General features: G+C 37.3%; 1 protein-coding gene across 13 annotated transcripts in view; it reads right to left on the bottom strand.

The window, feature by feature from the left end:
* KIF1B (kinesin family member 1B) overlaps window positions 1–12,375 on the bottom strand; it is a 151,953-nt gene that overhangs the window by 68,944 nt on the left and 70,634 nt on the right. For all 13 annotated transcript variants that reach the window (XR_005724975.1, XM_040263389.1, XM_040263395.1 and 10 more), the window contains 6 exons: window positions 11,590–11,665; window positions 8,466–8,545; window positions 7,841–7,947; window positions 5,443–5,526; window positions 5,044–5,224; window positions 4,850–4,922 (listed from right to left, as the gene is read on the bottom strand). Coding sequence is in view for 12 of the 13 variants with exons in the window: in XM_040263389.1 (XP_040119323.1) it covers window positions 4,850–4,922; window positions 5,044–5,224; window positions 5,443–5,526; window positions 7,841–7,947; window positions 8,466–8,545; window positions 11,590–11,665 (601 nt within the window). In the remaining variant the exon portion in view is untranslated. The remainder of the gene's footprint in view (window positions 1–4,849; window positions 4,923–5,043; window positions 5,225–5,442; window positions 5,527–7,840; window positions 7,948–8,465; window positions 8,546–11,589; window positions 11,666–12,375) is intronic.

Genomic DNA, 12,375 nt, shown 5'->3' with positions numbered 1-12,375 from the left:
AATCAAATTTCTTAGGAGGGCTGAAACAGTGAGAAAGTCTCTCACTGTAAGGTCACATGAAGTTATTAACAAAATGGTGTGCAATAACATCTCCACTATCTCAAGAGAATGAACTAAAACCTTCACCCCACACATGCTAACACCCATGCAGCCACTTCCCCACATTTGCCTTGGTTATTGCTGTTGCTTCTTCCAGAAACTCTTTCCCCCATGAGTGAGCACAGATGCCATACAAGATGTGACGAGCAGGTGGATTAACAAAGGTTAGTAATGCTGGAGAATGCCACGTTTTGTTTAGCTTTACTAAAAAGAGCAGCCCTAGAAAAAAGTTAGAAGATGAGAAAGTAGAAAAAGAAGCAGTCAAACAGGGATGTTAAAAATGCTAAGAATCCCTATTAGCAGACCATGAGAGATTCTTATCAACCAAATTGTTTTTTTGCTAGAAGGTAAGAGGGTTCTGAAACTAGTCTTTCCAGGAGCACACATCAGATTTGCTCCTTTCCTGTGTCATGACAAATTGATCTATTTCATTTGTGACAATTAAAGTTTGTTATCCATACAATAAGGACACATAAAAAAGGATCTTTATAGTGAGTCTGCTATTTTGTTTTCCACACACTTAAACCAATAAATACCTCATCACCAAAATTTTAGGAAACAAATCTCCAGAACATAAACTAAGCTAGGAAAAGATACTTTCATTTAAACATTATTCAAAATTGCCAAACTAATATTTTAATAAATACAACCTAGAGATCTGTTGTTTCATCTATGAAAACCTATGGTGTTTCTAGTTTTTTGAGGTATATTACTTTAAGTTGACAACTCTATCAACATGTAAAACACAAAAGATTATATTGTGCTTATGTATTCTGCTTGTGGAAGCTATTTAAAACATTATTTCCAACTCTGTCTTTCCAGCTGTTTTTGCACCATTACCTCTTTTTCAAACAACTTTACTTAAGCTTAAAACAGCAGTCTGACTTTACAACTAAGCAATTTCAATGGCTATTTGGATAATAACCAATTATTCTTAACAAACACAAGCAAACTTGGTAACATGGGTCTAAATGAAAGCTAGGTTGGATTTAGAACTCCCTATGACAGACAAGATTAAGGAAGGCTCTCTATTCAAGAGATAAAAGTTACTGGGAAAAGAAACTACTCACTAAAGGGTAGTTCAAGGTAGTCTAGTAAATGAAAATGTTCTTATTTAATAGTCTCTTTGACTTGGCTATGGTTACCATAATCATCTCTAGGAAAGGTTTAGAAAAAATAAAGAATTAAAACTAATAAATAGTATCTTGTTTTCTAGACCAAAGACTTCTATGTCTGTATGTACAGTTACTTTCTAGGGAATGAAAAAATAACCCCTAACAATAATAGCAATAATTTGGCTCCTGAATTTGGAGACGTTACTACTGATTTGTATTACTGACATTTGCCTATAAATGGATACTAAACCATTTATAATACCTACTTATTTGAAAATTTAGCAACAAAAAACAGATAAAGCTAAATTTATAGACTCTACACTATTTTTTCCTTTTCCTTTTTAGTTTGAAAATCTTAAGTAATAAAATCTAATCTTAAGTGATAAAGGATGACATTAATAAACATTAGAGAAAAAAAGTATGTCTGATGTCTAAAAAGGTTTTCTTGTATATATGCAAAAACTGAGTTATATAGAACACAAATTCGCTCTGATTCTTTCTACATAATTAACTATCAGTTTTTTCCTCTGGGCTTCTTTTATTTTTCTTTAAAAATTGCCTAATGATGAAATGAATACCTAATTAAGGAAATAACAATTCTAATTATTGCTTTAATATATTTAAGTGATAAAAGTTACGCCTTTAAACTCTAAAATAAAACATAATTAAATGAGTTTACATAAATTCAAAAGAACTAAATTAAATCAAGTGGCCATAATTTTCTTTCTTTTCATAATACTGGTCATATTGCCTCTGTAGAATATGTTCTCTTTAAAGCTCAAATATATCACCCCTATCACTTACTACTGGCCACAATACTGAAAACTCTTGCAAAACTTATGTGCCAAGATTCAAATCCTATCTTATGTCAAAAAAAGATATTTAGATTCATTTATTACAGGGCTGGAAAAACTACTCAGATCTGTCCAACTCACATGTCACTAAATGATTCTTCTGTTTTGATTAAATATCAAATGGAAGGCAGGGCTCCTGAAGAGACTACCTGAATACTATGAAAATAAAGGAGAGAAGATTCCCAAAATATGTGTCAAAAAGCAAGCATAGAAAGGACCAGGCATACGATCAAGCACTAACTAAGAAAGAATGTTCAGCAACGTAACAATGGGATACAGTGGGGGAATTATAATAAAAAACTCATGAGCCTGAATTCCATTTTTTGTAATGCTGTTATTATGCAAAAATAATCACATACAATAAATAATAAACATTTACTGAATATTAAGTCCTTTGTATCCTCTCGGTGTTTATTCATAGGGTGCATTCAAAACATATCTGTTGGTTGACTAATATAGGGTCATAAAAATACATTTTTAATTCAGTACTGTTAATGGCTAAATATTCCTCAGGCTGAAGTGTTAGAAATCAACTCCTTTTGAGGAAGAGAAATTTAAGTGGAACAGACAGTTGGATTTATGAGAGGAAAGAACCTCCTTGCTTTAAGGAGCTGCTCTTAAAATCCTAGACTGCTTTCAGATACAGAACAATCGACAATCAGAACCTGATTACTTGCAAACTAAGTATGTCCTCTGGAAACTAAATGTGTCCTGGAGCCATCTGGTTTGATGTGAAATTCACTCAGTCGTGTCTGATTCTTTTCAACCCCATGGACTGCAGCCCACCAGGCTCCTCTGACAATGGAATTCTCCAGGCAAGAATACTGGAGTGGGTAGCCATTGCCTCCCCAGGGACTGAACTCAGGTCTTCTGCATTGCAGATTCTTTACTATCTGAATTTACTTTCTGTTTATTAATAGTCACTGTCTTTATTTCAGAGCACAGAATGATCACCAGCCATCACTATTCGTTTACACCTGGTTAGTGACTCAGATGGTCCTAGCAGCACTGGCATCACCTGGGAGCTGCTTAGAAATGCAGAATCTCAGGTCCTACCCTAGACCTACAGGGTCAGCATCAGCATTTTACAAGACTCCCAAGACGTTGAGAAGCACTGCTCTACTGGACAGAACACCAAAGAAAGCCAGAAGACTCATGTTTAAGCCTTAGACCCATCAGTTAAGAATGGGCAAGGTAGCATTTTTTTGGACTTTGCTTCCTCAACTATAAACCGGAGGAAATATCTGTCACTTTATTTACATATATAGCAACTAAAGAGGGTTATTTTGGAAATCAGAAAAATGATGGATGTTAAAACTCTCTGTAAATTATAAAGCTGTATACAAATACAAGACACTACTGTTAAAGGCTCCTTCATGTGTCACAAAGTTTTCAAGCCCTTAATCACACTATAGTTGAATCTTTGTGTTTTCATTACAAACTAAATGCCAACGAGGCCTCCTAAAGAGACTCTATCTATTACACTGCTATTATCTTGCCCCAAACACTTGATTTATTCTTGCAATCCATTCTTTTTTGGGCTTTACTATAATTTCCAAGATAACTGAGTTAACGCACTGCCAAGCGTGAGAATCGAGCTGCTCTGGAAAAGACTGATTTTGCACAAGTCCTTGGCTTTTCTGATTCATTTAGCAACAGCCTCTCTTTTTCAAAGCACAGTACAGCTGCAAGGCTATGGCTTACATGCTGTAGTTTACATTTGGTATTCTATATGCTGTATTTTATGCTAAGGGAAGAAACCAGTATCCCAGCTTTCTCACTAATGCCTCCTTAACCAGTTCCCCCTTTCTCCCTAATACCTCTAAGAAGTCCATCAATCTTAAAAAATTAAAAATTCCTAAACTGCATCCACAGTATCCAAAGGTTGTTATACCTTTTTCTCAATAATATATACCAAATGAATGCCTAGAAGCTTCCTATAGCCAGGGTTTTGTAATCCAAAACTGGATGGCTTGAAACATGAAAATCTAACTAATGGATAAACTTATTTATTCATGCAATTCAATTTCTATAAAATATAGTAAAAATCAATTAACATCATAAAATCCTATCGCCATTAGCATCACAAGCTGCAACCTGAAACTGATTTCTCAGCTACTCACACAAATGCTTTCTCAACCCAGAGAAACCAGACTTCCCTCTCTCCTCTTGGAGTTGGTTGGGCAGCCCCTACTTCCACTGTCACCCCACATGCCATGGAGACCCTTACTGAGAATTCAGACTCCATGCAGGGAACAGAAAAGGATTAACACATGCAACTGTGCAGCAACACTTTTAGACACAGTTTAACTTACAAAAAAAAAAGTCCACCCAGCATAAGAACAACCCCCAAGTCAGCCCAAGAGCAGAGAATTAGTACCATCAGGTGATCAGAAACAAAACCAAGGCAAACACCCATCAAATTCAATATTCAGAGTAACTATTATTGAGAGAGTCACCCCAGTGCATATTCAAAAACCACTATCAAGAGGCCAAGGCTACCAGAAAAGCTTTCAGTATTTCCTCAAAAAGCTCTTGGTTCTGATAGAAGATGTGACTTTAAGACATAGAGGCACAGAAGTAGTACCTTTAAGGACAGTATTTCAGGCTAAGGCTACCAGGAGATGGAAGGTCCTTCTCCACGAAGGACACGAGACAAGAGCGCGTGGTGTCAGTGAGAGCGGGAGAAGCAACGGGCGAGTGCTCGTCTGTGGGACGGGGAAGGTGGGACATGACAGCAAGCTGCCCTTTCCTAACGGAGGATGCAGGATGGGCTCCTACCAGTCTCTGCTGCTCCAAGAGAAGATCTGCTTCTTCCTTCTCCTTTTTGTATAGGATCTCCATTTCCTGTAGCCTAGAAGAAAAGAAGAGCAAGAGAGAAAAGAAACTGTAAAATCACAGAGCTGTTTCAGGAATCCTACTAAATGCTGAAAAGAAGTGCAAGTCATGTGGGCCACATTGCATCTGTACATTACCTTTTTTCCATCTCCTGTTTCATATCAATTCCTTGTTTTTCCAGAAGCTCTCTCTGGGCAAATGTCCAGTCCACAGGCTCAGAGGGGGTCTCAGCAGAAGGAGTCTTTTCCCGCTCAGCCCGTGCTTGCTCCGGGTGGTTAAAACGAAACACGTGGTTTTTACCCATGATGATACGGTTTCCTAGCATAAAACAGAAATAGGGTTAAGAAATCACTTTTAAAATGTACTGGATCTTGGCTAATAGCCTCATCTTCCCTAAAGCAAAAAGCAGTTTCTGGAGTTTTACAAGAACATAAATCCTAATGCTATCACTTCAACCTGAGACAAAGATTTTAAAATTAAAAAGTTGCTTCTGCAAGCCATGTGTTCTGAAGACTTCAAGCCTCTCCCAGTCTCACCTGAGCGCAGCTGAACAGGCTGGGTCACCCTCTTGCCATTTACGTAGGTTTCTGAACGTTCACAGGGCTCCAGAGTCACAATAACTAAGAGGAATGCAAACTAATGTTAGCATCACAGACCACGGGAAGAAAACAATGGGAAGCAGTTGAGGACTCAAGGTGACTAGCATAGATTTCTGCAACCAATCAAGTGGCTCAGTGTCTATATAACAGTTCACTTTAAGGCACCAGGACCAGGACTGTGGCTCAGATAGAAACATACTTAAATTCACTTAAGAATTTGAGAAACTTCAGAAGACAGGAAATATTAGTTTCAGTGATACCTGGACAGTTCAGTACATAAAAATGAAAACCATCAGAAATCTTAAGTATGAGATATAGGTAATAATCAGAAAATTATGATCAAAAGCTAATATATTTTCTTTTTTTAAAAAAATATTTTATTTATTTGGCTGTGGTGAGATCTAGTTCTCTGACCAGGGGTGGAACCTGAGCTCCCACACTAGGAGCGTGGAGTCCCAGTCAGTGGACCATCAGTTGTTGCTGGTGTTGTTCAGCTGCTAAGTCCTGTCCAACTCCTTGCGACATCATGAACTGCAGCATGCCAGGCTTCTCTGTCCAACACTATGTCCCTGAGTTTCCACAAACTCATATCCATTGAGTCAGTGATTCCATCCAACCATCTCATTCTCTGTTGCCCCCTTCTCTTCTTGCCCTTAATTTTTCCCAGCATCTGGGAAGAAATTTTTTCCCTGTACCATCAGGGAAGTCTCCAAAGGCTAATATTTTGATTGCTATTGTTGTTCAGTCATTAAGTCATATCTGACTCTTTTGCAAACCCATGGACTGCAGCCTGCCAGGCTCCATGGGATTTCCTATGAAAGAATACTCGAGTGGGTTGCCATTTCCTTCTCCAAGGAATCTTTCTGACTCAGGGATCAAACTCATGTCTCCTGCATTGGCAGGTAGGTTCTTTACTGCTGAGCCACCTGGGAAGCCCAATATTTTAATTAGCAAGGAATAAATTATATAGCAAATAGGAAAAGGAGTACATCAAGGCTGTATATTGTCACCCTGCTTATTTAACTTCTATGCAGAGTACATCATGAGAAATGCTGGGCTGGAAGAAGCACAAGCTGGAATCAAGATTGCCAAGAGAAAGATCAATAACCTCAGATATGCAGATAACACCACCCTTATGGCAGAAAGTGAAGAGGAACTAAAAAGCCTCTTGTTGAAAGTGAAAGAGGAGAGTGAAAAAATTGGCTTAAAGCTCAACATTCAGAAAACGAAGATCACGGCATCCAGTCCCATCACTTCATGGGAAATAGATGGGGAAACACTGGAAACTGTGTCAGACTTTATTTTGGGGGGCTCCAAAAATCACTGCAGATGGTGACTGTAGCCATGAAATTAAAAGATGCTTACTCCTTGGAAGGAAAGTTATGACCAACCTAGGTAGCATATTCAAAAGCAGAGACATTACTTTGCCAACAAAGGTCCATCTAGTCAAGGCTATGGTTTTTCCAGTGGTCATGTATGGATATGAGAGTTGGACTGTGAAGAAAGCTGAGCCCCGAAAAATTAATGCTTTTGAACTGTGGTGTTGGAGAAGACTCTTGAGAGTCCCTTGGACTGCAAGGAGATCCAACCAGTCCATCCTAAAGGAGATCAGTCCTGAGTGTTCATTGGAAGGACTGATGCTGAAGCTGAAACTCCAAAACTTTGGCCACCTCATGCAAAGAGTTGTCTTATTGGAAAAGACCCTGATGCTGGGAGGGATTAGAGGCAGGAGGAGAAGGGGACAACAGAGGATGAAATGGCTGGATGGCATTACCAACTCGATGGACATGAGTTTGAGTAAACTCCAGGAGTTGGTGATGGACACGGAGGCCTGGCGTGCTGCAACTCATGGGGTTGCAAAGAGTCAGACACAACTGAGCGACTGAACTGAACTGAAATTATATAGCACAAAAACACTATTAGCTTGTTGTTTCATTAATAACCTGGGCAAAAAATAAGATTGACTTTTCTTCCCTTTTAGGTATAAATAAACTGTACTGGATTAAGACTAGAGGCCCTTCAAATCTCCCACTACCCAGGATATCTGTTCCCTTCTTACTCGTCTATTAAATAATTAAGATTCAAGACCAAGCCTAATTGCCTATGTCTTAGTCAATTCTTGGCGGTAACAAAAGTGCTGCTTTTGTCCAGGCTTTTTTCATGTAAAGTAGCTATGTTCATGCCTGCATTCATAAGCAGCCCAGGTCCTCTCATTTTCAAATATTAGATTGTATAAGAAAGTATCACTGAAAGAGACAAGGAATACCAAGTCTTGGGAATTTCTCATAATATAGAATGAAAAGGTTGTTGGAAAAGCTGAGCCAAGAACTCTCACCATCTCCGCTGTTGTTCCTCTCGCTCCGGAAGATACAATGCTCTTCTTTAATGTGAGCCCCACTCAGCACGATGTCCTGGCGCCGCTCAGCATCTGCTTGGCCAACCCTGAACACAAGGGAAAGTGTTTCCCAGGGAAATTCAGACACAGAAAGCACCACAAACAATGAGCCTCTTTCTCCCAAAGAATATTCTTTGGTATGTACAAAAAAGGTACTGCTTTTTTTTTTTTTTTAATCAGAGGCTGTGAACTGCAAACTCTTTTTTCATATATGATCAACCTCCCTACATGAGAAAAAGATATGAAGAGGCACATACACCAAATAACTCAGAGAACATCATAAAAAGATACCAGTAAACTAATATCCTTTTTTAAGGATAAGATTCATATAAGATGTTAGGAAGATAAATTTTACTTACAGTCTTCTAAAACTACACATGCTAATTGATTCAGCTGGTTAAAACACTGATTTGAAAAGAGTACAGAGGACAGTTTATAACTATTTCAGATGAGAAAAACAGCAAATTAATAAAAGAAATTTTTTACCAAACAACTGTCCTTTAGCTACACAATCATCCTGAGAGAAAAGAAAGCACTGAGTGACCAAAAGAAGAAACAAATGTACCTTGTAATTCCATCTTTGATGTAATAAAGCAGGCACTCGGACATCAGAGGGTCCTCATTGAGGTTAACAAGATGTGGTGTCTGAAAAAGGTTAGAGCTGATCAGCGTAGAACAAGCACCAAGGAGAGGGCTGTGAGAGTGACAGGGGCACAGAGGAGGCTGGATGGCCCCTTAGATTACCAGGGTGCCTAGAAGCAGGACTCCTTTCATTCTTAGTTGCAATTCCATGATAAACAGAAAATAACTCTCTTCAGGCCTTCCCAAACCACACTAATGCATTCTATTTAAAAACATGAGCTCTGGGATAAAGAACAATATCCCATTCTTAATAAGGTCAAAGCATGGAGAACACAATAGAAAAATCAGAATAGGCTGATTCTCTGGGGGGAAAAAAAAACATAATTTTTTACAACACTTGAAGAGTGTTCAAAATTTTTGAAGAGCAGCAGAATTTGCCACTCCTAATATTCCACTTTGACATACTAATTATTTTGAGTTGTTACACAATAGCACAGGCAGGGAGAGGCTTCCTCTGAATCCCCTTTCCTGCCTAAACACAGATTGTCCAAAAGGAACTTAGAAATCCCCTCCTGGAGTCTTAACAACCAGGAGAGAAAAGTGGAAGTTGACACCACACCCAACAAACTTTGTCAGATCTCCCATCTGCTCTTCAAAGGGCCCCTTCATCTTTTCCTAAAAGCCAATCACCCTCCCCTGAGAGGCCTGCCTCCCTGTCCCTTCCCTATTAAAATGGCATTTGAGCCAGAATTCTAAATCATCTTAGGGAGTTACTCATTTTTCTATGGGGTTCTCCCATGTATACATGAGGTACACATGTTTAAATAAATCCCCCCGCCTCTGGTTAATTTGTCTTTTATTCTCATTCAATAATTCAGAAGGGTAAAGGAAAAATTATTTTTCATCCCCTATAACTGCCAAGAAATACGTAATTTTTCATTTACATCATAAAAATGTTCCCACGTCCCCTGTCATTTCCCTCTGTAATTGTTATCAGTTCTTCCATGGTCCCAGTTATTGTCTTTACTTTGTCAGTCTTTATCTTAAAGAAGAAATTAAAATTACTGATATTCAATAACATATCTTATAAAACCCTCTTCATCTAACTCATGTTTCTAAAATCTTTTAAAAACCAACCTTCTTTATCTTAAACAAGAATTAAAAATTACTGACATTCAATAACACATCTTATAAAATCCTCTTCATCTAACTCTTAATGTTTCTAAAATCTTTTAAAAACCAACCTTTTTTGGTGAAAATACCCCACTGGGATCCAAAAATATGTCACATGGTCTTGGGGTAAAAATCTACTCAAGATACAGTGCCAGCAAATGTGGAAAAATGAAAGGAGAGTCAGATGAGCAGGTTAAGAAAAGGGAGTACAAAAGATCATTTGAAAGAAATTTAGGAAAACCTTTATATCTTTCCAACTAACATGTCTCTGTAGCTGGTTTGAGAAAGTCAAAACCCTCTTGGGCAGCATTCTTTAAAATCCAGCATAGCACTGGCCTAAGGAAACCAGAACCTCAAGAACAGGTTTTCATTTTTTTCTCTTGCCTGAAGAGTACTTTCTCCTAGTTCTTTTGAGATATGAATGACAGTCTACATATATTTAGGTTGTACAATGTGACTGCAAAAGGTGTCAATTTGATACATATATGTGTAAGGATTACCAATCGAGTTAATACATCAAAAACAGGTTCTAAAACTGAATTTGGATGTGGTTGGCAGTATCCCTTTCTTTCCTGAAGAAGTCTAGAAAGTTAAAGCAAGTAAGAAAAAGCTCTGGAAACAGATATCTCAGTTTGGAATTCTGTGCTGTTTATAACACAGTACTTATTCAAGTTATTTAAATTGTTACAAAAATTTTCCTCACTGTTCTTAACACTAAAAGATGTTAAAAAATAACTTTAGATATATGCAAAGGCACAATCTAAATTTTATTAAGCCTGTAACTGCTAAAACTCTAAAATCACAAATAATGTATCTGAATAAAATAGTGTCTTACTGAAGGAAAAATTATTAAATTGTGAAAATCACTACCTTTGGCAATATAAACATATAAAATACTGTTATTATTGTTCCAGGTGTACAGCACAAAAATCTTTGATGAAAATAATACAGCAGAATTTATTTTAAAAAAAAAAGAAAGAAAAACCTAACCAAATATATCCTAGCAAAAACCAAAGAAGTATCTCATATCAAATAAAACAAAAGTACCAACTGAAAACTCTATACCCTGTTCTATGCTAACCTAGAGAGACCACCATCAGACCCTTGCATGAAGAAGTTTAAATATACAGTAGCCAATCTGAAGTCATTTGAAATGAAAGACCATTTGTTATTAGTATAATTTTATGCTTTGTACATCAGTATATGTTCTATTATTAATAGATAAATAAGCACACAAAATAACCATTTCATGATAGCTTCCCAGTGTCTATTAATAACTAAGAAGCAACTTAGTAAAAAAAAACAAAAAAAAAACTTGTTTTTCTAATTAGCTAAAAGGTATCTACTACTTAACAACTATGACCACCGTAAGTAAGTAGGAGGGTAACTACTGGAGTTTAAAAAAAAAAAAATAAGAAGGGAGCAGAGGAGGCCAGAAGGATGAGCACAGAAACTGCTTTACTCAGGACAGTGGCTGTCACACAAAGTGTAGAAGCAAACTGAAATGGTATTTTTCTACACAAACCTGAACAGCTGAAATTGCTTCCGAAGAGTTATAATTCAGGGCTGCTGGGACCTGTGGGGAAATCTACATAGAAAGAGCAGCCAAACTGAGGCAAGGTGTGCTAGGTTAGGCCAGGAATTTAAGAGAAAGCAACCATTCAGATGAGCAAACACACTGAACAATGACCAAAAGTTACATATTTACTGCCTTGGATTTTATTTCTATAAACAGTAAACATTTCTGAAAGCACTTTAGAAACAGGTTGGCCTTGCAGTGTAAGATGAAATAAAAAACATCAGAAATTAAGCCATGTCTCAAGGTTTAAAAGAAAAGGAAGAGGAGCCAGCCCTGAAAAACATGAAGTACCTCACGGACCAAGACAAGCAAAACGTGTCCCAGTCTGGTTCACTTTCACAACACTGTTTCCTACCTTTTTGGGAGAGAAAACCCCAAGGGTTCCTCCGTCTTCCCGAATGGCAACTCCCATCTCAGCCAACAGGGCTTCTCTAGAAAGAGCAACAAGCATATCAGAATCACAGTACCAAAATGACAAGTAAATCAGTCTAACATGAATTGGAAGGTAAAGCAAGCAAAGCAAAACCAATTATCTATGTTTAAAGTCAGTAACACAAATGTGAAAGAATCTACTTATCCCTTCATCAAACAAATTATCTTTAAGAGAAAATAGTACATTCAAAATAAATTATGTTCTTGTCTTATGTAAAGCTGTATTTACCCAAATAGGAACTTTGTCACATCTGCCTCTGGAAGCAGAAAATGATTCATAAATAATATGTCTATTAATATTTTAAAAAGGAAGAAAGGAATATGCCCTGAAGGCAATATATCTCATTCAAGGAACCATTTCTTAAAAATCAACAAAAGCAGTCAGAAAGTAGCTCTGATACGGGGAATACTATCTATAAATGTGGTTTTCTCAAATGTCATGTTCCCATGCCTACCATCACATTGATTTAACAATTTTAGCTTAAAATCTCTACAATAAAGAAAATTCTGTTTCATACACTCACTTTATCAACACATTAGCGCTCACTTCTACCTCATCTTCCAGGAAGCAAGAAACAAACATTAACTAAAATGTATATATTTTTAACAACGATTTTATTCTTATTATATTTTGGCTATGCCACACAGCATGTGGGTTATTATTTCCCTGACCAGGGACTGAATCCATGCTCTCTGCATTGGAAGCACA

This window comes from Oryx dammah, unplaced genomic scaffold, assembly GCF_014754425.2.
Source record: "Oryx dammah isolate SB20612 unplaced genomic scaffold, SCBI_Odam_1.1 HiC_scaffold_21, whole genome shotgun sequence".
Taxonomy (NCBI): domain Eukaryota; kingdom Metazoa; phylum Chordata; class Mammalia; order Artiodactyla; family Bovidae; genus Oryx; species Oryx dammah.
Note: the sequence above shows the minus strand (reverse complement) of the source record. Positions and strands in the feature narration are given on the sequence as shown.